At 42.4% G+C, this 25,452-nt stretch overlaps 1 protein-coding gene across 3 annotated transcripts in view; it reads left to right on the top strand.

Annotated features, from left to right (window-relative positions):
• Positions 1 to 25,452, top strand: part of LOC118397653 (CUB and sushi domain-containing protein 3-like) — a 660,396-nt gene that overhangs the window by 513,304 nt on the left and 121,640 nt on the right. For all 3 annotated transcript variants that reach the window (XM_052470057.1, XM_052470056.1, XM_052470055.1), the window contains 10 exons: positions 1,214 to 1,417; positions 9,634 to 9,758; positions 10,299 to 10,395; positions 11,577 to 11,681; positions 11,805 to 11,923; positions 12,634 to 12,703; positions 14,689 to 14,805; positions 17,938 to 18,147; positions 18,549 to 18,737; positions 18,898 to 19,075. In XM_052470057.1, coding sequence (XP_052326017.1) covers positions 1,214 to 1,417; positions 9,634 to 9,758; positions 10,299 to 10,395; positions 11,577 to 11,681; positions 11,805 to 11,923; positions 12,634 to 12,703; positions 14,689 to 14,805; positions 17,938 to 18,147; positions 18,549 to 18,737; positions 18,898 to 19,075 — 1,414 coding nt within the window. The remainder of the gene's footprint in view (positions 1 to 1,213; positions 1,418 to 9,633; positions 9,759 to 10,298; positions 10,396 to 11,576; positions 11,682 to 11,804; positions 11,924 to 12,633; positions 12,704 to 14,688; positions 14,806 to 17,937; positions 18,148 to 18,548; positions 18,738 to 18,897; positions 19,076 to 25,452) is intronic.

Here is a 25,452-nt window from a genome sequence, read left to right as displayed (position 1 = left end):
CACTATGTGTTCGAAATGACTGTATAAACATTAGGATCCTTTGAATTCAGTACCTCCACTTGTAATAAAGATTGGAATGTGTGACTCTGACAGGGAGTGAAATACATGGACCTTTATTGATATGTTGTTACAGAGTGCTCTCCAGAGTAATGCAGGTCTGTAAATTACAATTATTTTTAGATGCCTGACATATAGAACATCACACACTTCCATAGAGTACATACAGTCATCACTAGCGTGCAGAAGCAGGAGGGGTACATTTACATTTTTCTGTCAGCTAGCTATCTGTTGATGATGTTGCCTGGCCCCAAAAAGCTGTCTGTTCAGCACTATCACAGGCACAGAGGTGTCCTGCTCAGCAAGATGCTTCACATATCCCCAAAAAACTTAGAATGATCAAGCTTCTTAGAACTTTTGCAAATTGTACACATTCCACATTTCCCCTCAGAGTCATTTTGCGTGCCAGATGGCACTCTATTCCCTACATAGAGCTCTACTTTTGAACAGAGCTCTATGGGCCTTGGTCAATAGTAGTGCAATATATAGGGAATAGGGTCCCATCTTGCAGCAACATCTTCCAGTGTAGAAGTCTCATTCCCCCCTGATACATGCTAAGCCTAACTCCTGGATGGATCCCAACAACTCCCTGCCTCCGTCCCTGCCTCTCTGCGTCCCTGCCTCTCTGCCTCCCGGCCTCCCTTCCGTCCTTCCTCCCTCATTTTTGGACTCATTCATTTGTTCTTGCAATTGCGAGCTAGGCCTGCTAACTTAAATCCCACTCAATAGCTCAGTTATTGCTCTTCTCAAAATGTAATCCCAATTTCAATGTTCTGTTTAAATAGAACACCACCAGACTTTTACACAAATGACAGATTCAGTCAGACGGTTCTTGTTTATGTGATAACACTGCCTTCAGTATTCAAGTGTGTAATAGTTTTTCTGAGCGCTCAGGGGCGGATGATGAAGGTAACAGACACACGCTCTCCTCTGGTCTTACAAAGCCTAAGAACACCATGGTGCTGGTCTGTCTCAGACGTGGTTTTGCATTGATGTTATATCCTACCTCAGAACCCATTATCAAATGTCATGTTAGCTAGCTAGCCAGCTAGCTGAAAGTCTATGGTGAGAGATTGAGATCTAATTTGAAGTTTTTCTCCCCCTGCTGCTGTTTCTTCTTCCATTGCTTTACTGACACCTCCTATCCTATCCACAGCTGTTCCAAGGACCAGTGCCACCCAGTGCAGTTCAGTCCCTGAGCCTCGCTTCGGCAAACGGATCGGGAACGACTTTGCCATGGGTGCCTCGGTCCTGTTTGAGTGTAACCCTGGATACGTCCTGCACGGTTCCACCGCCATCCGCTGTGAGACCGTCCCTGACACCCTGGCCCAATGGAACGACTCGCTACCCACTTGTGTTGGTCAGTATGATTGGCCCCCAAGCCAATTGCCGGCTACAGTGATTGGCTACCGTGTGTGAGAAACACCCCTGATTGTTCTACCGCTAACGAGCTTTGTCAACATGCCAATCGTCTCGGGCCGCCTCTTAAGTGAGTCAAAGTCATTATCGTGGGAGCGTGATTGTGCACCCGAAAGCAGACTGGGGTTTTGGCTGTGAGGGTCCCTCAGAGGGCCTTCCTTACCACTCTGAACAGAATGTTTCCTCTTGGCTGTGCATTCAGCCAGGTCTAAAGAGTGTGGTGAGGAGAGGAGAGAGGATAGAGACAGTGTTGAGAGTGTGTTGAGTGTTGAGCAAGAAGAGAAGAGAGAGAGAGTGTGAGAGAAAGAGATTGTCTCTGATGAGAGTATAGAGTTAAACTGAGAGATGACACTCTCACTCTCTTTCCCGATGGGCGCTCTGGCCAGTTTCTTACACATTTTGACTATCAAGAGAACTGCAATCTATTATTGTAAAAACAGCAAACTTTCTAACTCCGCCCATAACTTTTAGACTTTATAGCACTCCCAGAAGGGATGAATTATTGAGTCATTGTTAGTTTTACACTTAAGACATGACTCTGCCGTTGTGCTGTAGAATTTGTGAATTGTGTCTCATATATAATAAATTATACACATTAGTTTATACTGGATTAAGCGTAAATGTTTGTTAACAGTAATTTTGTTAGTTAAATGTTCCAACTCTCCCTCCATCTTGTGCCAATATCAGTTATTTTTAAACCTTGGTTCCAATAATGTCTATTTTTTTCTAAGACATTGTCAATTAGATTACATTTGAAGGGTCTTTTAAAGACTCCTTTTTTCTCGTCAAGTAAGTTTAGCGTTTTTTCTGCATCCTCTTTTTGCAGACCACACACCAACATTCAAGGTTCTGTTTTTGAGCCAGATCGACATTCTTATCACACTACTTTTAAGACAGGGATTTTTTCTAGGCTCTTTTTGTGTACTTGGTGGGGTACAGTAGACAGAGTGTGTGCCTGTCTGATGGGAGAGTTGTAGATTACATTTTGATCTGTCATAGCTCCCTGTTCCTCACTGGCAGAGACAGAATGACATGGTGTCCTTTCCTGTCAAGCCCATCCAAAGCCCTGCTCCAAAGCAAAGGAGGGTGACACAGAGTACAGTAGTTCATAAACAGGATTTGACCTCAGCTGTAGTCTGCTCTTTCAGGACTGGCCTCTATCTAGCTGTCTTTGAATGAATGGCATCTGTCTTATGTGGCGGTGAAAGGCTTCTATCTAGCTATCTGGAGGTGAAAAGCCTCTATCAATGCATTAGGGAGTGCAAAATTGACAGGGCCATATTTGCAAATGAATTGCTCTCTCCATGCTGCCTTTTTGGTCTGATGTACAACTAGTCTTTTTAGTTTCGTTTTTATGTTTTCCGCTTGTGTTTTCCAGTGGGAAGGATACGGTCCATAGGATTTTCTCTGTGATTATCTTAGCACTATGGCTGCATTTTATATATCATCTGTAAAATATGGATGAGTTGAAATTGCTCTGAAGTGAATTTGTTGAATAATTTAAGCGCCTGACACAGATATATTGGACTTTGCTCTCTCTCGTTGCCCTCTCTCTCTCTCTCTCTCTCTCTCTCTCCCGTTGCTCTCTCTCTCTCTCTCTCTCTCTCTCTCTCTCTCTCTCTCTCTCTCTCTCTCTCTCTCTCTCTCTCTCTCTCTCTCTCTCATCCATCAGACATTTCTGCTGCAATATTAGACAGCCATCAGTGTGGCCCTACCTGCTCTTAGTTGTTGAAACAAAGTGTTTAGCGCTGACCTCTAGTATACACCGTTATCCTTCACAGATAGCATCACCATCGTATCTGATCATCTGAGCAGGAAAGAAAAAACCTGTTCTGGCAGCATTAGATACCAGCATGTGCTATTGACAATGCTCTGCTCTCCCACCTCTCTCCCTCCTCACGCGGTTCGGAGGACAATACTTGGCAGCCCTTCAACAAACAGGGGGAACAACCTCAGCCTCATTGTGAGCAAGACAAAGGAGATGATCGTGGACTACAGGAAAAGGATGGCCAAACAAGCCCCCATTAACATCGACAGGGCTGTAGTGTAGCAGGTCGAGAGTTTCAGGTTCCTTGGTGTCCACATCATCTACAAACTATCATGGTCCAAATGTAACGGATGTGAAACGGCTAGCTAGTTAGCGGTGGTGCGCAATAAACAGCGTTTCAATCGGTGACGTCACTTGCTCTGTGACCTTGAAGTAGTGGTTCCCATTGCTCTGCAAGGTCCGCGGCTTTTGTGGAGCGATGGGTAACGATGCTTCGTGGGTGACTATGGTTGATGTGTGCAGAGGGTCCCTGGTTCACGCCCGGGTATAGGCGAGGGGATGGTCTAAAGTTATACTGTTACACAAACACACCTTGACAGTCATGATAAGGGCACAACAACACCCTTTCCCCCTCAGGAGACTGAAAAGATTTGGCATGGGTCCCCAGATCCTCAAAAAGATCTACAGCTGCACCATTAATAGGCGGGACGCAAATGTCCCACCTGGCCAATTGCCAGGGAAAATGCAGAGCGCCAAATTCAAATAAAATACTATAAAATCCAAACTTTCATTAAATCACACATGTAAGATACCAAATTAAAGCTACAGTCGTGAATCCAGCCAACATGTCAGATTTCAAAAAGGCTTTTCGGCGAAAGCATAAGAAGCTATTATCTGATTATAGCACAGCAGTAAACAAAGAGAGAGTAGCATATTTCAACCCAGCAGGCACCACACAAAACGCAGAAATTATAAATAAATCAAGCCTTACCTTTGACGAGCTTCTTTTGTTGGCACTCCAATATGTCCCATAAACATCACAAATGGTCCATTTGTTCGATTAATTCCGTCGATATATATGCAAAATGTCCATTTATTTGGCTCGTTTGATCCAGAAAAAAAAGCTTCCAATTTGCGCAACGTCACTACAAAATATCTCAAAGGTTACCTGTAAACTTTGCCAAAACATTTCAAACTACTTTTGTAATACAACTTGAGTTATTTTTAAACTTTTATAATCGATCAAATTGTAGACGGGACAATCTGTGTTCAATACAGGAAGACAACAAACTCACGCTACTTTTCCAGGCATGCGCCTTCTCAAAAAGTACACTTCAAATGACACAAATTCATGATGGCCGTACTTCTTCATTACACAAAGGAATAACCTCAACCTATTTCCAAAGACTGGTGACATCCAGTGGAAGCGGTAGGAACTGCAAAACTCATTGAATAGACAGTGACCTCAAAAAAGAAAATTCTGAATGGTTAGTCCTCTGGGTTTTGCCTGCTACATAAGTTATGTTATACTCACAGACATGATTCAAACAGATTTAGAAGCTTCAGAGTGTTTTCTGGCCAAATCTACTAATAATATGCATATCTTATATTCTTGGCATGAGTAGCAGGAAGTTGAAATTGGGCACGCTATTTATCCAAAAGTGAAAATGCTGCCCCCTATCCCAACCTGACCGGTTGCATCACTGCCTGGTATGGCAACTGCTCGGCATCTGACCGTAAGGTGCTACAGAGTACATCACTGGGGCCAAGCTTCCTGCCATCCAGGACCTAATTACTTGTCGGTGTCAGAGGAAGGCCAGAAAAATTGTCAGAGACGCCAGTCACCCAAGTCGTAGACTGTTCTCTCTGCTACTGCACAGCAAGCAGTACTGGAGCGCTAACTCTAGGTCCAAAAGGCTTCTTAACAGCTTCTATAGTACCCCCAAGCCATAAGACTGCTGAACAATTAATCAAATGGCAACCCGGACTGTTTACATTGCCCCCCACCCAGCCCCCCTTTGTTTTTACACTGCTGCTACTCGCTGTTTATTATCTATGCATTGTCAATTTACCCCAACCTGGGTAGCCATTTGATTAGATGTTCAGAAGTCTTATGGCTTGGGGGTAGAAGCTGTTTAGAAGCCTCTTGGACCTAGACTTGGTGCACCTGTATAACTTGCCATGCGGGAGCAGAGAGAACAGTCTATGACTAGGGTGGCTGGAATCCTCTGACACCACCTGGTATAGAGGTCCTGGATGGCAGGAAGCTTGGCCCCGGTGATGTATTGGGCCATACGCCCTTCCCTCTGTGGTGCCTTGCGGTTGGAGGCCGAGCAGTTGCCATACCAGGCAGGGATGCAACCCATCAAGATGCTCATGATGGTGCAGCTGTAAAACCTTTTGAGGATCTGAGGACCCATGCCAAATCTTTTCAGTCTCCTGAGAATAGGTTTTGTCGTGCCCTCTTCATGACTGTCTTGGTGTGTTTGGACCATGTTAGTTTGTTGGTTATGTGGACGCCAAGAAACCTGAAGCTCTCAACCTGCTCCACTACAGCCCTGTTGATGAGAATGGGGACGTGCTCAGTCCTCCTTTTCCTGTAGTCCACAATCCTCTCCTTTGTCTTGATCACCTTGAGTGAGAGGTTGTTGTCCTTGCACCACAAGGTCAGGTCTTTGACCCCCTCCCTATAGGCTGTCTCATCGTTGTCGGTGATCAGGCCTACCACTGTTGTTTCAACGGCAAACTTATTGATGGTGTTATACAAAAATTTGAAGGTGCGAACGGACGGAGGTTAGCGCGATCTGCTCATACCTACATTTCTTGCAGACAACATGCATGGAGAATGGGTCCCGAGCGAAATGGTAGGAAAATGCGATGCGTACTTTGTAAAAGTTCCCAGGAAAATCTGACAACTGGACCGCTTTCGACGAAAGATTGCGTCACCGCTCATCAGAACTTCTTGGTGCCCTCACCACTTTCTCTCTCTCTCCCCGGACCTTTGCTCGCCTACATCATACGCATACATCGCTGAAATTTTATTGATCAGCGGTTGAACTATTTGTTTAGTTTTCAAGTATTGTGAGAAACCCCACGCTTGCTCTGGAATTGCACATGAGAACTATGCACATTTATCCCGAACAATATGGGAGAAATCGGACTCTTGCACTTACTAAAGCAATTTAAATATCTAGACTTGTCAGGACTGTTCTCTTGGTACTTAACCTTGTCTCTGGACTTTACACATCTCCTGAAATATGTGGTGTTAAAGACTCTGGTGACTCTGAATTCTCGTTCAACTGCTGTCTGTAAATCCAAATGTTGTAACCCTCCATCTAGACTTGCCATTATCTTGCTGCTTCTATTGTCTGGAAATGTCCAGTCTTATCCAGGTACTGACATTCTTACCCCTGCCGAATTAAGTAGTCAGAGTGGCCTGAAGTTTTTGCATATAAATGTAAGAAGTCTTCTGCCAGCACTGTTTCAGCAACATTGAAGGTTTTAATTTACATCCACTGTGCTCTTGATAAGAAGTTACATAGTGTTTCTGTTTTTATTGATTTGTCGAAGGCTTTTGACACCGTGGACCATGCTGTGTTAGTGCAAAGGTTAAAATGTTGTGGAATTACTGGTCATGCTCTAGATTGGTTTATAAATTACCTATCAAATCGTACACAATGTGTAATGGCGGATGGTCCATAGAGGTGTGCTCAGGTGTTCCGCAAGGTTCTATTTTGAGCCCACTGTTGTTCATTTTGTATATCAACAACATTGGGGATCTTATTGAAACAGCGGATGTTCATTTTTATGCAGATGATACTGTTTTTTATTCAAGTGGTAGTAGTTTATCTTTAGCTTTTGAAAATGCCCAAAGAGCATTTAACATCATACAACAAAATCTGTATGATTTAAAGCTGATTCTAAATTCGGGTAAAACAAAATGCATGGTATTTTCAAATGCCAGGCATGTTAAAATTATGCATTGCTACATTGGCTGGACATACTATAGAGTATAGTGTACAAATATTTGGGTGTGTGGGTTGATGATAAGCAGAGCTTCACTGTGCATGTAGAGAACTTGATAAGGAAGCTCAAGCTGAAAATAAGATTTTATTACCGGCATAATGCTTGATTTTCTTTTGAGGCCAGGAAGGAGCAGGTACGATGTACATTACTGTCAGTTTTAGATTTTAGTGATGTTATATACATGCAGGCCTCAGCCACGACCCTGAGAACACTTGATTCAGTGTATCATGCAGCCCTCAGGTTAATTTCAAATCAGAAACGTCTAACACATCATTGTGATCTCTACAGTGCTGTTGGCTGGTTGTCATGGACCTTGCGTAGGCTTAAACACAGGTATACACTGATTTATAAAGCCATATTGGGTAAAATGCCATTTTATCTCTGTTCTTTTTTAGTCAGGTCAGTAAATAAATATAAATTACGGTCCCATTGTGATTTGCTTCTAACAGTACCAAAAATTAGAACAGGTCATGTTAGAAATAGTTTTAGTTACTTAGCTCCGTGGTCCTGGAATTCTGTCATTAACCTTTTAAAATGTGATGATCTAGTTTCGTTGGTGGAGTTTAAACACTTGATCGATGTATATATCATAGAAGAGTGTGTTTTTAGGCCAGCTGTTTTTAGTCAAGACGTTTGTGTTTTTAATGTACAATGTTTTTGTTGTACTGTATGTGTGTTTCTGGTTTTGTTTAATGTTGTGTTAGTGTATGTAAGTTGTTTTTGTCTGAACTGTTGTTCCCTGCTGCTATTGGACAAGGTCTCTCTGGGAAGTGAGAGGTTATCTCAATGAGAAAAAACCTGTATAAATAAAGGTAAATTAAATAATAAAAATAGTCTTGCCTGGCCGTGCAGCCATGAGTGAACAGGGAGTACAGGAGGGCACTGAGCACGCAACCCTGAGGGGCCCCCATGTTGAGGATCAGCGTTGGGGATGTGTTGTTACCTACCCTTACCGCCTGGGGCCGGCCCGTCAGGACGTCCAGGATCCAGTTGCAGAGGGAGGTGTTTAGTCCCAGGGTCCTTAACTTAGTGATGAGCTTTAGGGGCACTATAGTGTTGAATGCGGAGCTGTAGTCATTCTCACATAGGTGTCCCTTTTTCCAGGTGTGAAAGGGCAGTGTGGAGTGCAATAGAGATTGCATCATCTGTGGATCTGTTGGGGCAGTATGCAAAGGGTTTCTGGGAAAATTGTGTTGATGTGAGCCATGACCAGCCTTTCAAAGCATTTCAAGTCTACAGATGTGAGTGCTATGGGTCGGTAGTCATTTAGGCAGGTTACCTCAGTTTTCTTGTTCACAGGGACTATGACGGTCTGCTTGAAACATGTTGGTATTACAGACTCAGACAAGGAGAGGTTGAAAATGTCAGTGAAGACACTTGTCATTTGGTCAGTTCATGCTCGGAGGACACGTCCTGGTAATCCGTCTGGCCCTGCGGCCTTGTGAATGTTGACCTGTTTAAAGGGCTTACTCACATCGGCTGCGGAGAGCGTGATCACACAGTCGCCCAGAACAGCTGATGCTCTCATGCATGTTTCAGTGTTACTTGCCTCAAATCGAGCATAGAAGTTATATCGGTCGTCTGGTAGGCTCGTGTCGCTGGGAAGCTCCCGGCTGTGCTTCCCTTTGTAGTCTTTAATAGTTTGCAAGACCTGCCACATCCGACAAGCATTCCCTTTTTTTTAATTGTCCCTTTTTAATTCAAGTTTTATTTAATCATGGTGGGATGGGATGTGTGTATAGGTATGAGGCCGATAAGAATGAAAAGGTATGGCTCTACGACAATAGCCGTCAAAACCTGAACTGTGCTGATTGGTCAACGTGAGGTATTACATTATTTTAGACCTCTTTACTTTTTCTACAATCACTGTCTGTCACAGCAAAGAATGTCTTTATCGAAGATTTGATTAACCGTCCCTTGTCCAACATCTGAGACCTCACTGAATCTTCACTATAAATCAGAAATCTATAGTGAAATCTCTGTCTCCAGTGAGGTAACCAGGGCCCCTATTCAGAAAGTGTAACAGACTAGCAGTGCTCATTTAGGATGTCCTAACACAGTCGAGGAGAAGACACGCCTAGCTCCATTAGGCACAGCAAAGCCACCTGGTTGTACTAGCTACATAATGATATCTGTATCTCAGTGAGGTGTCTATTTAAAAGCCCTCGGTGCGTCCATCAAAGCACAGACCCATGTATATGGTGGACATATTACGACATACATGCTAGCTAGCATGTAGTTTGATGTCTGATGTAGCATGTCGTTTTCCTTGGATGTCTGATGTGCTTGTGCTAATGTATGGGACAGGCACTTGTACGGTGTACTAACATACATCCCTCTGTGTTTTGACTTTGTCCCCTCAGTGCCGTGTGGAGGGACCCTGACGGCACGCAGGGGGACCATCCTGTCCCCGGGTTACCCTGAGCCCTATGACAACAATCAGAACTGCGTCTGGAAGGTTTCGGTGCCCGAGGGCGCTGGAATCCAAGTAAGAGGCCCTCTTCTGTTCTGTTTGAAGTCCCATGGACCAATATAGATGTTTGAGATTTAACAATATCGCCATGCAGTATGAGAAGTTAAAACTTTTAACAAAGGGAATGCTTAATAGCTTATTAATTATTTAAAGGGTAAATGTTTAATGTAGCCAGTAAGAGTGCTCTGTGTTTTGAACCTCAATTCTGGCCCCTATCTCTTTCCATTGAATATTATCTACAGTACATTTTCAATGTGTTTTTTTTAATTAAGTGACAACGAAGTGTATGTGTGTTTCTGCATGGGAGTGTTCTTCCTCTGGCTGATACCCTTTTCACACTACTGAGCCAAGCCACATTGAGCTGTACTGTGGTGACCTGCTTACGCATCCGCCATAGTGGCTGGAACAGTGCTGGATAGGATAATGTGAAAAGATAATATGCAAGCCAGTATAGTACTGTGTGGCTAATAGTATGAATCATGCATTAGTGAGTTAGCCTAGTTCGGGTCAGGTTGGTGAGGTAGTGTGAAAAGGATCTGACTTCGAACTCCTCAGGTCCAGGTGGTGAGCTTTGCTTCCGAACACAACTGGGACTCTCTGGATTTCTATGACGGAGGTGACAACCACGCTCCTAGACTGGGCAGCTACTCAGGTAATCTACAGATCCTGTATTTAAAAATAAAAATAAACACTTCTGGTGCCTTCATTTATTGAGCATCACAAATGTGTTGAGATATCTGTTAATGTCATCCTGATTTGGCCATCAATTAGAGTTACAGTTAGCTATATTTCTAGGACAAGAAAGTCCCTTTCTGAGATCCTTATAATAATTTACTGTAAAAAATAAGTTGTTTTCCCTCAAGACAAACACCTTCCTGCGTCCATGACCATGATCTCATAACACAAAATGTATCTCATAACACGGAAATCCTTTTCCGAGATCATTATAATACATTTCTGGAAAAATTAGTTGTTTTCCCTCAAGAAATACACCTTCTTGCATCCACGGTCATGATCATATAATTCTACCAGTCGGAACACATGTGGTTCAATGTGACCCTCCCTGACTGTGTACTACAGATCAATTCCTGCCAGGCCTGTCAAGGGAGCTGCCTCCTGCTGATTTCTGTAGCCGCATTGACAATAATACCATGGCTGATGAGCACATCAATAGGGACCCAGCATCAGCCACGCTCCTTGTTGGCCTATGGGGTGGAGAGCGGGAAGAGGACGTGGGGGTGGACAGTAATGTGGAAGTTCAACTGGGTATGAGTCCCATGCTAAGGCCTGGAGGACAGGGCCACTCCACAATGTGGAGCTGTGAGCTGGTCCATACAGATCTGACCTGCCTCATCACCTATACAATCTATAGGAAGCTGCTGAAGGTTGGAACAATGGGATGTTAGAGAGGGAATGAGATCGATGTGAGGAGGACACGTCGGAGAATGGAGTAGGGAGATGGACACAACATGCGTCATGTTTACAGCTGTCCAAGCTGTCCAAGTGCTGTAGCTACAATGTTTGTTCTCTTCATAGCTGTTCACTGTTATTTAAGTCTGTTATTAACCACTTGTTAGTGTCACTAAATAGCACCTTACCAGGGTATCATCTGAATGGTATGAAACACAAGCAAAAGGTTGATTCACAAACCAACTACCCGGTGTTACTATGTTCCTGTTTTACATAAGCCTTTAATCACTAATTGATTGTCCCATCTTTTTTGGGGGGGGATTAGTATTTATGGCAGAACAACAAGCAGTAAGGGTGAAGTGAACCTTTAAAGAGCTTATTTTATAACATCTTGTCTCACTCTCGTTCTCTCTCTCTTTCAAGGCACCACCATCCCCCAGTTGCTCAACAGCACGTCCAACAACCTGTACCTGAGTTTCAGTTCAGACATCAGTGTGTCTGCTGCAGGCTTCCACCTGGAGTACACAGGTATGGCTGTCAGTATAGATGGCTTTATTGTATGAGTGTGTGTGCGTGTGTGTGCGTGCGTGCGTGTGTGCGTGCGTGTAAAACTGTGACAACAAGTCATATTTTCTCTTTCCCTCTCCTCAGCCATAGGTCTGGAGTCCTGTCCAGAGCCACAGACCCCCAACTATGGTATCAAGGTTGGAGAGCGCTACATGGTTGGAGACGTGGTGCTGTTCCAGTGTGAACAAGGCTACTCTCTGCAGGTAAGAGGCAATTCTTTACATCTCTATTTTTCTCCATCTGGATCGATTTCATCTATTCTCTCTGTCCATCTTAGTAGGTATTTTGAACGTTTTTCTCAGTGTTCTACTGTTCTAAAGCATCTATGAATAAGGCACATGTAACATTACTACATAATACTGTATGTTCATAAATACGTACACCATGGCATTCTTCAATACTTGTTTCATATTGACTTCAGATTTAAGGGCATTCTAGAGCATTCATTATTTCCCTATAATGCACAGTATATTTGTATGGTAGAATTCAATGGATATAGTTCTTACATGTTCTATGTTTGAGCTGCTTTTGAAAGGAAAAGTCATTATTGGCATTGACATAATTCGATTTTCATAATAGCAAACTAGAACTGATGGTTTGGTTAACTAGCAAGTCTGTTTATTTGGTTACCAAGGCAACTGCTGTTGCTATCTAGTAAACTAGCTGGCTGGATGTTGAACACATTTCTACCTGTAAATTAACCATTTTTTTTGTGGAATTGTGTTAAATTACAGCCATGGTATAAAAGGCAGAATCAACTCGGGGTGCGGTCTCTGGAAAATAATACAAATCCACGGAAGGTTATTTCCACTCCGCGAGCGCGTTGTGGAACACAACTTCCACTTCGTTCATTATTTTCCGGAGAAGGCATAGCCCCTTATTGATGATCTCTCACATGTATTGTCTTCACCAGGGGAACGCCCATATAACCTGTATGCCAGGACCAGTCCGGAGATGGAACTACCCAGTCCCACTGTGTCTTGGTATGTCGATAACTTTACTGTGACATTAGTACATATGTAGGATCTTAATTTGATCACTCTTTTGTTGCTGAGCAGGAAATGCAAACAAACTTGTAGTGTATTTAAAAAGGCTTATAAAGTATGTAATTTCCACTTTGAAATTAATTTCAGACTTTATTTGCACGAAACGAAAAATGTATCAACCCCTACAAAAATGTCAATTTTGTGTTTGCCTCTACAATGCTCACACGCCTCATTAGACCAGGCACTAAATCAGACTGGGGGGAAAAGATCCTCACTAACCACGTTTCCATCCACAGTTTTTATGCAAGTAAAGTTTTAAAAAATGAGGTCTCGGGCCAAAAAGATTTGTAGCCACTAGTCTAGAGGCTCAGTACACAGTAGTACAACTTTAACATTTCCAGAGTTGGCTGTTGTCTCGGAGACAACTGTCATCTCAGGCCAGCTGTATATCTTGAAAAAACTAAATAATTTATTCACAGTTCACCTGCTAACATGACCTTTTTTAAGCATATTGCAAATAAAAGAACATCGGCCCACGTACAGTAATTCACCTAGACATGATGAATTTGATTGATTTGTTCAGAAACAACGTGTTCATTGCGTTGTAAACAAAAATAATGAGCCTGATCACGCCAGGGTTGTGCCTTGGGCTTTGGTATGCATATGAAACGGACACATTCTCTTTAGTCTCTTGCCAGTCATTGAATGAGCTGAATGAGCCTATTTCACCAAACAGAAAAAACTAAAATGTTCTGGGTTCTCGGATCTCTGTCCTCACACTCGATACAGTCTCTTCCTCTGAGCTGCTCTACTGTGAGGGGCGTGATGGATTTGTTCTGTGACTGTTTTTTTTTTATGTGCCAGAAGTTTACATCTTAGCCTCCCACTGCCACTGATTTTGGAAGGCGATTCGGTACTAGAGGGTTTCCCTTGGGACCCTAGGCCTCAGTGTTAGGACCTCTAAAGTTCAACCGTCAACTTTTAACAAGGCCACGTTGTTTATCTCTCAGAAATCCCTGGGGCTTTGATGCCTTCACGTGTTCTGTTTGTCCCATTGGACTTCCTGTCCCCACTCCACGTTCCAGCAGCTTTGAAGGTGCAACTCTCACTAAAGAGTTCCGGCCCCAAGTCCGAACCTTTTTTATTCACAGTCGACTCAGTTCATCCATAATTTTTCAGGTCGGATATGTTTCAACTGCTTTTGATGTTGTTTCATATTTTGTTATCTTTTTTTATCTAACATAATTACTTGTTTCAGACACACAACACTTGTAAGTGGTGAACAAAAAGAAATCTGCCTGTGCAGACACATTTTCTGAAAGACCTCAATGAAGCGTTGTGCTTTTGTTCGTTGCTTTATAAAAGCTCTCACACCATTATGAAAGGAATGCAGCTCCTTTGTGCCTTTTAGCACACGGAAGGCTGGTCTTTTCACAGAATAAGATTTACCTCAGACTGGCTGAGCCACTGAGAGGAAAAGAGACTATGCTAATAGCACTACAAGGTGAGTTGATCTGTAGCACTGATGATAAAATAGACTCCAGAATGTTTGAAGGGCAGGCCCATTTAACAGCCTGTCAATAATGTACTAATCTAGCGGTGGCCCCAATACCCATTCATACAGTCTAGAGATGTTTAACCCGAGATTAACCTTTCTACTTTTAGGAAACTGTAGCTATAAATACAGTTAAGAACATGGCATGGTGAAGTTTAAGATTTTTGTCTATGATTAATAAAGTAGTTATTCTACTCTATTGTACTGTACTTTACTATACTCTACTCTACTTTACTCTACAATACCGTACTGTACTGTACTGTACTCAACATTGCTATACTGTACACTATTTTACTCTACTATACTGTACTAAACTTTACTATACAGTACTTTATGCTACTTTGCTCTCCTATACTGTACTCTACTGTACTCTGCTTTATTTTACTCTTCTATCCTTAAGCCTGTCTGAGTGTGATTGTCTCCACAGCCCAGTGTGGTGGCTCCATGACTGATGTCAGCGGTGTCGTCCTGAGCCCTGGATTCCCTGGAAACTACCCCAGTGGATTAGACTGCACCTGGACTGTCATTCTCCCCACCGGCTTTGGTATGGGAAACCACTGACAGTCATTGTGACAAAGCACACACACACACACACACTGTCAAACTACCTTCTGTAGCTCAGTTGTTAGAGCATGGCGCTTGTAACGCCAGGGTAGTGGGTTCGATTCCCGGGACCACCCATACGTAGAATGTATGCACACATGACTGTAAGTCGCTTTGGATAAAAGCGTCTGCTAAATGGCATATATTATTATTATTATTTATTATATTATCACTTTGGTACATTAACTCACTGCCATTGTGGCCAAGCCACTGTCACACACTGTCTTACAAAGAAGTGGATGTCTTGATATTACTTCAGTGAAAACCCAGCTTGTGGGGAAGTGGTCCTAGATGGAGCAGAAGTGTAGGGAAGTGTCAGACCCACGTTTGTCAGCTGTAGAGGTAATGATGCTTGATTTATAGGCCTAATGTGCAGAGACATGGAAAGTGTAACACCAACCGTGATGTAAAGTCAATCTACCAGTCAACCAGAAAGCAGCATCATTGTTTACCTATAGTAGGCTACATAAATAGTGTAGTCGACACTAATGCACTCTGGACCAAATGCGTTATGTCCTTGCAGGCAATATGCGCGCGTTAACTCAAGCTGCTGTTCCACAGCTAATCTCTCAACAGATTTCCAATGTATGATTTACTGTATGGCAGTGGCAGTCGGTGCCGTTTAAGATGAGGGAGGATGCTTTCTTTTTAATGAGCATGACCTTATTTCTATTACAGCATATTGGATGACTGTCATTCATATTCCATTCAACGAGCTCAATGTAACATCGATAGGTTTAGGTTACTACATGATACTCAAATTTTCCCTGTACCCATCATGAGGTTGCTACAACCTAGCCTATGAATGAAAGTTTACAACCTAGGTGCACAAGTCAAATAATTTTGAGTAATCAAGGTAAAAAACAGTGACACAGTCAATAGCACCTTGCACACTTTTGCCTACATCTAGCTGATCTAGGGTGGAATCATTAGTCCAACAGTTGCATATTAGAGTTTCTATTGGACAAATTCAGGTATGTTTAAACCTGTTTCATTCCGTTTGCTTCTGTTTAAGAAATGTTTTTCAACAGAATCACACGCAAACACAGTTCAATTTTCTAGCAGCCACATACAAACAGCATGATCACTTTGCTCCTTGTATATATCATTCCTTCTTGCATCTATCTATGCACTCTCTTCCTCTTACCTTTTCCCTTCGCTTGTGGACTTCACATCATCTGTCTGTGACCAGGTGAAAAAAACACATCATGACTGCTGACCACTAGACACAACCTGCATCGTTTTCACCTCATAGTCAACATACTGTAGCTAATCGAACTAACACGTTAGTAAACTCGATACAATCATGCAGTACAATGTACAATCAGAAAGTAGTTTAGCAGTTATACCGGTAGGCCCCGGTGGCAATACATTAATAAACCCAAAAGCGTACCTTGACTTAGAAGAGTTAAAGTGTTGGATAGCCATAGCCAGCTAGATAACATAGCATCCCTCTCTGTTTGAGCCGGGTGTTTGAGTAGCTGAAAGTGAAAGTAAAAAAATATGCAAACAAATATAGCTAGCTCTCTCTCTTTTGCTTCTCATTTATTTTGGAAGAAATTAATTTGTTCAAAACTCTTCAACTATTGTCTGGCTCTCTCTCTTTGAGTCAACTACTCACCACATTTTATGCAATGCAGTGCTAGCTAGCTGTAGCTTATGCTTTCAGTACTATATTCATTTTCTGATATTTTGATTGGGTGGACAACATGTCAGTACATGGTGCAAGAGCCCTGTTAGGTTGGAGGAAGTCCTCCGGAAGTTGTCATGATTACTGTGTAAGTCTTTGGAAGGGGGTGAGACCCAAGAGCCTGCTAGGTTTTGTGTTGAAGTCAATGTACCCAGAGGAGGACAGAAGCTAGCTGTCCTCCGGCTTCACCATGGTGCTGTTGAGGCTACTGTAGACCTTCACTGGAAAACTGTGTGTTTTAATCAATATTTGGTGACATTAATATATTTAGTATAGTTTTCACAATTTGTATTTTTATGAAATTCACAGAGGGGGATGATCCTCCCCTATCTCCTCTGAAGAGCCTCCACTGCTGTATGCATATGTTTGAGTTACAGTATATGCATGTTTCGACAGCAAGTCATTTTAGCCTGGTTGAATGGATTGAAACGCATGGTGAAATATAAATTGTGTGATTCAATAATCCAGGCTTTCTGGGAATGCTATAAAGTACAAAAGTTATGGGCAGAGCTGGAAAGTTGGTTGTCAGAAGTATTACAAGGTAAACTTACTTTTAATCCATCTGTCTCAATATTTCAAGACATGGCATATGTGGTTGTACTGACATACCCAATGTGCTTGACAATTATTTTCTCATCTCTCATCTTGAAAAAATGTATATTAAAAGCTTGGAATTCAATTAATCCGCCATCATTAACACTATGGAAATATCTAATTATTTATTCTTTAAATATTGAAATATCAATATATGTATATTTTTTTTAATACTGTATATATAAAAAAGGAATAGTAACCTAAACCTATCGATATATATATATTTTTTTTTTATACTGTATATATAAAAAAGGAATATGACATGTGTCTGGTGTCCCTGGAATTCAGACAACAGCATTATATACGCGGTAGGTAGCCTAGTGGTTAAACCGTTGAACTTGTAACCGAAAGGTTGCAAGATTGAATCCCTGAGCTGACAAGGTAAAAATCTGTTGTTCTGCCCCTGAACAAGGCAGTTAACCCACTGGTCTTAACCCACTGGTCCTAGGCTGTCATTGTAAATAAGAATTTGTTCTTAACTGACTTGCCTAGTTAAATAAAGGAAAATAAATAAATAAACATTACTGTAGCTTGACTATATTATGACATTCAGTTGCTCATCTCGTTTGCAACTCTTTTTATGTACCAATGAGCATCTCTCAGTCAACTAACCTGTTATCTTGTGTAACGTTTGTTCTTGTAGAATGTCAGTGTTCTGTTTCAATGGGTTCTGGATTCTAGGATTATTAACCTACCTGATGAAATAAAGGCAGATGAGTAAGATCATGGTCTTTATTTCATAAACTCACTGTCTGACCAGTATGTTTTTAATATGCCTGTTTATTTCAGGAATCCACCTGCAGTTCCTCAACTTCTCAACGGAGGCCATCCATGACTACCTGGAGCTTCGGAGTGGAACTCTTGAGACTGGCACGGTGATTGACAGGTTCAGTGGACCACAGGTCCCCAAGTCTCTGTTCAGCACCACCCACCAGACCAGCTTCTTCTTCCACAGCGACTACTCCCAGAACAAGCCGGGTTTCCGGATCACTTACCAGGGTGAGGATAGAGTTTGTTGTTTCAAAAAATATATTATTAAGATATTTTATGATTTTATTGAACAGATAGATAGAGAGAATGACTGTGGGGAAATATGGATAGAGGTTGTGTCAAAAGGCCGTAGGCCGGATTCGAACCAATGCCGACACCGTAGACTACAGAGGTAGATCAGTAGAATGTGTGGAAGAGGAGAAAACTCAAAAAGGGCTTGTGATTTCACTCAAATCAATTCAATGTCATTGTATTTTTCATACTCTCGGGCTGGGCAGTCTCTCTTAGTATCCTCGATTTTGGCATGACACAGTTTTATCTATATATCAGTTTTCATGATTGTATAATTTTTTTAATATGTATATTCTGCCAATATCTATCTGAATTATCGACCACTTCCTGACTTCCAGCCTATCAGCTGCAGAGCTGTCCCGACCCTCGTCCTTTTCGTAACGGCATCGTGATCGGCAGTGACTTCAGTGTAGGCTTCACTGTGTCCTTTGAGTGTCTGCCTGGCTACTCCCTCATCGGGGACGCTTCCCTCACATGTCTGCATGGAATCAGCCGCAACTGGAACCACCCGGTACCACGCTGTGAAGGTAACTATAGAACAAGGATAAATATGGTAACTACTAGCATATAAATCTAATAGATATGATCTCTATGGTAACAGATTGATACTGCACCTAGAGAGCGACTGTGGGCGTTGTGTTGGGGTATCATCACCTGACCTGGCTGTGTATCTCCTCTGATCTATAGCTCTGTGTGGGGGTAACATCACCTCCATGAATGGGACGATCTACTCCCCCGGTCACCCCGAGGAGTACCCCAACTTCCAGGACTGTGTGTGGAGCGTAAGGGTTCCCCCTGGGAATGGGATCTACATAAACTTTACTGTGCTCAGCACTGAACCCATATACGACTACATCACCGTGTGGTAAGAACCTACACTCCATACCATCCCTCTCTCAGCAACTAATGTGTTATATCATACTAAATATACTAAATATACATCCACTTAACTGTGCTCAGTACAGAACCCATCTATGACTACAGCAATGTGGGGAAAGAAGAGATTCCCACTCATCTCTCACTCACTCAGCAACTAAGTTGTCTTTGATTTGAATTCATCTATCACTGCATCAGTGTGTGGAAAGAAGAGATTCCCACTCACCTCTATCTCCGCAACTAAGTAGTGTTTTATGTTACATTATAATATATGTACTTGGTAAAGTCTTAACTACTGGCCTCTCTGCGTGGTAAGATAACCCACTCACGTCACTTCCTGTCTGTAGTTAGCTTTTCATGCACCTTGTTATGGAAAAGGCTGGAAAGGGAAGACAGCTGTTCTTTTTCCTTTCCAATCACCTCTCACTAAGCAACGAAGTAGTGTTTTATTTTCATTGCACAGCTGCCAACTCTCACACATTGACCGTGAGACACACACGTTTGACACTTCACTCACGCTCACACTCCACGCCTCTTATATCTCACTTATTGAAAAGTAATGCTAATTAGTCCATTGTATAGTCAGTGCATTAACTTTTCAACTGTGCTCCAAGTTGTTTTGAAATCAGAGCATCTGCGTGTGCAATTTCACATCACGAGCAGAACCTCTATCATTATCCTGTCTTGCCACAGCACTGTGAACCACGGCACATTGAAGCATATGATTGGTCTAGTTATGTGAGGGATCAAGGGGACTGGATGCAGAAACGCCCCAACAAGATTCGCGTGGAATGGAGAGAATGGAGAGAGAGAATGTTCTCCGCTGAGTTGATAAAACTGTTAAAAGAGCAGCATGGTAGCGCTGTTTTATGTATAATGTTGTCAACAAAATGAGGTTGCTGTTATTCCCGTCCCTATTGCATAATGCAGCCTTTTGACAGCATGTACTAAAGCTAATTTAAACCACACTTGCATTAGTCCCCTCGTTTTGTAATTGGCATTTAGGCTGTGACAATGAAAAGGAAGCAGACAGGGCTACAGTATGTTTTAGCAGAGAAGTTGGGTAGGGGGACCTGATTTGTAACTATGAAAATCATTTTGCCAAACAAATTGTCACGTTCTGACCTTTATTTTCCTTTGTTTTGTCTTTATTTAGTATGGTCAGGGCGTGAGTTGGGGTGGGCAGTCTATGTTTTGTGTTTCTATGTTTGGTTTCTGTTTCGGCCTAGTATGGTTCTCAATCAGAGGCGGGTGTCGTTACTTGTCTCTGATTGAGAATCATACTTAGGTAGCCTGGGTTTCACTGTTGGTTTGTGGGTGTGTGTTTCCTGTGTGTGTGTTTGTCGCCACACGGTACTGTTTCGGTTTGGTTAATGTTCACATTTATTGTTTTGTGTCTCATAGTGTTCAGTGTTTTTAAAAATTAAATTCGTCATGAACACTTACCACGGCGCATCTTGGTCCGATCCTTACTCCTCTTCAGATGAAGAGGAGATCTGCCGTTACACAGATTGTGAACTCAAAAGCGTAAATTTGATTCTACAGGGGGGGCATTAATATTCTATTCAGGAGCTTTTGTTATCTATTTACTTTATTTAGTCTGATAAGTTGAACAATTTTCTTTCTTAACAATGGCCTAAAATATAGGGTAATTAGTGTGCTTGTCAGCAAGCATGGGGAAAACACTACTGTCATTCCCCACACTTATTTTGTTATTCCACTTCTCCCCAATTTTGCCAGTGTAATTGCACACACTTAGTATACAAAACATTATGAACACCTGCTCTTTCCATGACATAGACTGACCAGGTGAATCCAGATGAAGGTTAGGATCCCTTACTGATGTCACTTGTTAAATCCACTTCAATCAGTGTAGATAAAGGGGAGGAGACAGGGTTCCTGCAGTCAAATGACCAAATCGCCCCTCTAGTAGCCTCATGGGTGGAACGTTAATGTAAATTATAATTTCATATAAGTATATCATTTTTATCTAATAACATGCCGAAAGCCGGTGTTTCTATGTCAAACGGTTTTGTTATACTTCAGTCTTCTGTGATGTATATAAAGTGTAATATTGGGATGCAAACTCAAAATGTAATACATTTCAACTCTATATCTGACATGGTAGAGGTGTCTTATTTTAAGACCATAACCATGTGTGTGAGGTGGATACTTTAGTTTCAAAGTAGATTTGTTTAAGACTACCAAGAAACACTGCGTGATCCTGATTTAGCCCACTACAGTAAAATATTAAAGGATTTTTAAGCCTTGAGCTAATTGAGACATGGATTGTGCATGTGTGCCATTCAGGGGATGAATGGGCAAGACACAAATGACAGTGCCTTCGAACGGGGTTTGTTAGTAACGCTGCTCGGTTTTTCACGCATAGCAGTTTCTCGTGTGTATCAAGAATAGTCAACCACCCAAAAGACATCCAGCCAACTTGACACTACTGTTGGAAGCATGGGCCACACTTTTGACACCTTGTAGAGTCCATGCCTCGACGAATTGATGCTGTTCTGAGGGAAAAGGGGGAGGCGTGTGCAACTCAGTATTAGGAAGGTGTTCCTAATGTTTGGTATAATCATTGTATATTGATGTTAATGATGTCAAATGTTACATAATAATTACTTTTCAGTTAGTTTAAAAAATGGCTGCAAAGCTACCGGTAATTTACCAAACTTACCGAAATCCTGTAATTTTGGTAATTAACAGGTAATCTATGGTAACTTTGGTCATTTATACTTGAATAACTTGTCCATTGGCTTCTAGTGGATATAACATATGGTTCAAGAGAAAATAGCCTTATTAATGAACGAGAAGTGTTTTCACTTAACTCTCGAGGGAAAAAAAGGGCTACCTAAAGTATGGTTCCCAATCAGAGACAACGATAGACAGCTGTCCCTGATTGAGAACCATACCCGGCCAAAACATAGAAATAAAAAACATAGAATGCCCACCCCAAATCACACGCTGACCAAACCAAATAGAGATATAGAAGGCTCTCTAAGGTCAGGGCATGACAAAATCTTCCAGTGATATACTCTCCCTTTACAACCCTGGTTTCAATAAAAATAAGACCTTTGTTTCAATACACATGAGGGGATAACAAGAAATGCTGTTGAACTATGTGATAGTCAATTAGCCTAGCCAATTATGTTAAAGCTCACCCTTGACCTTAGATGTTGGATGCTAAATTAGTGGGATTATTATTAAGATCTCTATTGTGATGGTAAAAATATTCCTATTTTTGTTGTTTACATACTTTAAAGTGTTTTAGTGATTATACAATTGTCGCAAAAACCAACATTGTTTTTGGAGTTCCACGTTCCATAGTAGTCTCCAACCACTTCTCCAACCCCTCCCCCCATTAAACAAACTGACCAATAGATGTCACACTCACAGTCCATCTATTTAAATGCATCGTCATTGTTGAACGCAGACTTTGAATCTCTCCATGTGACCTGTGCACCAAGCAATACAAATTCTTCAAGTATCCCCATAGATTCAGTCAAAGGCATCTTGATGTTTTAAAGAGAGCGGCTTTCTGACAATCGTCTTCCCCAGCACTCTGACACCACTATTGTGGAGTTGGATGGAGAGAAAGAAAGAAAGGAAGGAAGGGGGATGGAATATTGGATGGAAGTCCGGAGATTCATTCTAATAATTGATGCACTCCATCCATGCGCACACAACTTCTAAGTCCCGCTTGGTTTTAAAACAATCCATGAGGGTACTTTAATTTATTAATGCTTTCAGCATAGCATACCCTCCACTCTACCCATACCTTTAAATAATGCACATTCAGCATACCATACCCTCCACTCCACCCACACCTTTAAATAATGCACGTTCAGCATAGCATACCCTCCACTCCACCCACACCTTTAAATAATGCACATTCAGCATAGCATACCCTCCACTCCACCCACACCTTTAAATAATGCACGTTCAGCATAGCATACCCTTCACTCCTCCCACACCTTTAAATAATGCACGTTCAGCATAGCATACCCTCCACTCCACCCACACCTTTAAATAATGCACGTTCAGCATAGCATACATTCAGCATTAGCTAATGCCTCTGTCCCGAAGCAAGCACCAGCTAGCCTTGAGCCAGCTTCGAGCTAGGCCCACTTACCAGCTAGTTCTAGGGCTACAATACCTCCTTTGCTAATTGGCCTGGACCCTTTATTGTCAACACGGAGCCCCGCCGATCCATCACGACTGGACTGCCGACGTGTCGCCCGATGTGGTCTCAACAGGCTATACTGTTACGATATTGACGAAGAACCATCTTTAGCCCCGGCCCGCCAGCTTTTCTGTACTCTGTGTACCCTGCTCACCCAATATAGTAGTGAATACCGAACAGCACCCTGACTCACCTATTGCTGCTATTTTTACCCTATGATCATTCGGCTGCACAGCTGATGCCCCCTGGACTGTTTCAATAACAAGGTACCTCATTTTGTTTACCTGCCGGCCCCAGCCTCGAACTCGGGTCCTGTATGTACCTAACTGACCAGCTCTGCCCTTTCTTCACCATTTACCCATTGTCTTAGCTTTCCTGATCAACACCTGTGATTGCTTTATGCCTCTCTCTAATGTCAATATGCCTTGTCTACTGCTGTCTTGGCTAGTTTTTATTGTTTTATTTCACTGTAGAGCCCTCAGTCCCGCTCAAAAATCCTTAGATAGCTCTTTTTTTCCCACCAAACACACATGCGGAGTCCTCACCTAGGTTAACTGATGCCTCCAAAGACGAAACCTCTCTCATCAACACCCAACGCATAGGTTTACCTCCACTGTACTCACATTCTACCATACCCTTGTCTGTACATTATGCCTTGAATCTATTCCACCACGCCCTGAAATCTGCTCCTTTTATTCTCTGTCCCCAATGCACTAGACAACCAGTTTTTATAGCCTTTAGCCGTACCCTTATTCTACTCCTCCTCTAATCCTCTGGTGATGTATACGTTAACCCAGGCCCTGTAGCCCCTAGTTCCACTCCTATTCCCCAGGCGCTATCATTTGTTGACCATAAAAGCCTTGGTTTCATAACCATAAAACCATAAAAGCCTTGGTTTCATGCATGTTAACATCAGAAGTCTCCTCCCTAAGTTAGTTTTTTTCACTGCTTTAGCACACTCTGCCAACCCGGATGCCCTAGCCATGTCTGAATCCTGGCTTATGAAGGCAACCAAAAATTCTGAAATTTCCATCCCCAACAACAACATCTTCCGACAAGATAGAACTGTCAAAGGGGGTGGAGTTGCAATCTACTGCAGAGACAGCCTGCAGAGTTCTGCCATGCTATCCAGGTCTGTGCCCAAACAGTTCGAGCTTCTACTTTTAAAAATCTACCTGTCCAGAAATAAGTCTCTAACTGTTGCCGCTTGTTATAGACCCCCCTAAGCCCCCAGCTGTGCTCTGGACACCATATGTGAATTAATCACCCCCCATTTATCTTCAGAGTTTGTACTGTTAGGCAACCTAAACAAGGATATGCTTAACACCCCGGACGTCCTACAATCTAAGCTTGATGCCCTCAATCTCACACAAATTATCATGGAACCTACTAGGTACAACCCCAAATCCGTGAACACGGGCACCCTCATAGATATCATCCTGACCAACCTGCCCTCTAAATACACCTCTTCTGTCTTCAACCAGGATCTTAGCGATCACTGCCTCATTGCCTGCGTCCGTAATGGGTCTGCGGTTAAACGACAACCCCTCATCACTGTCAAACGCTCCCTAAAACACTTCAGCGAGCAGGCCTTTCTAATCGACATGGCCAAGGTATCCTGGAAGGATATTGACCTCATTCCATCAGTAGAGAATGCCTGGTTATTCTTTAAAAGTGCTTTCCTCACCATCTTAAAAAGCATGCCCCATTCAAAAAATGTAGAACGAAGAACAGATATAGCCCTTGGTTCACTCCAGACCTGACTTCCCTTGACCAGCACAAAAATATCCTGTTAGCATCGAATAGCCCCCGTGATATGCAACTTTTCAGGGAAGTTAGGAACTAATATACACAAGCAGTTAGGAAAGCTAAGGCTAGCTTTTCAAACAGAAATGTGCATCCTGTAGCACAAGCTCCAAAATGTTCTGGGACACTGTAAAGTCCATGGAGAATAAGAACACCTCGTCCCAGCTGCTGCGCTGTGCTAGGAAACACTGTCACCACCGATAAATCTACGATAATCAAGAATTTCAATAAGCATTTTTCTACGGCTGGCCATGCTTTCCACCTGGCTACCCCTACTCCGGTCAACAGCTCTGCATCACCCACAGCAACTTGCCCAAGCCTCCCCATTTCTCCTTCAACCAAATCCAGATAGCTGATGTTGTGAAAGA

This window comes from Oncorhynchus keta, chromosome 19, assembly GCF_023373465.1.
Source record: "Oncorhynchus keta strain PuntledgeMale-10-30-2019 chromosome 19, Oket_V2, whole genome shotgun sequence".
Classification (NCBI taxonomy): Eukaryota; Metazoa; Chordata; class Actinopteri; order Salmoniformes; family Salmonidae; genus Oncorhynchus; species Oncorhynchus keta.
This window is presented reverse-complemented; position numbering and strand designations above follow the sequence as displayed.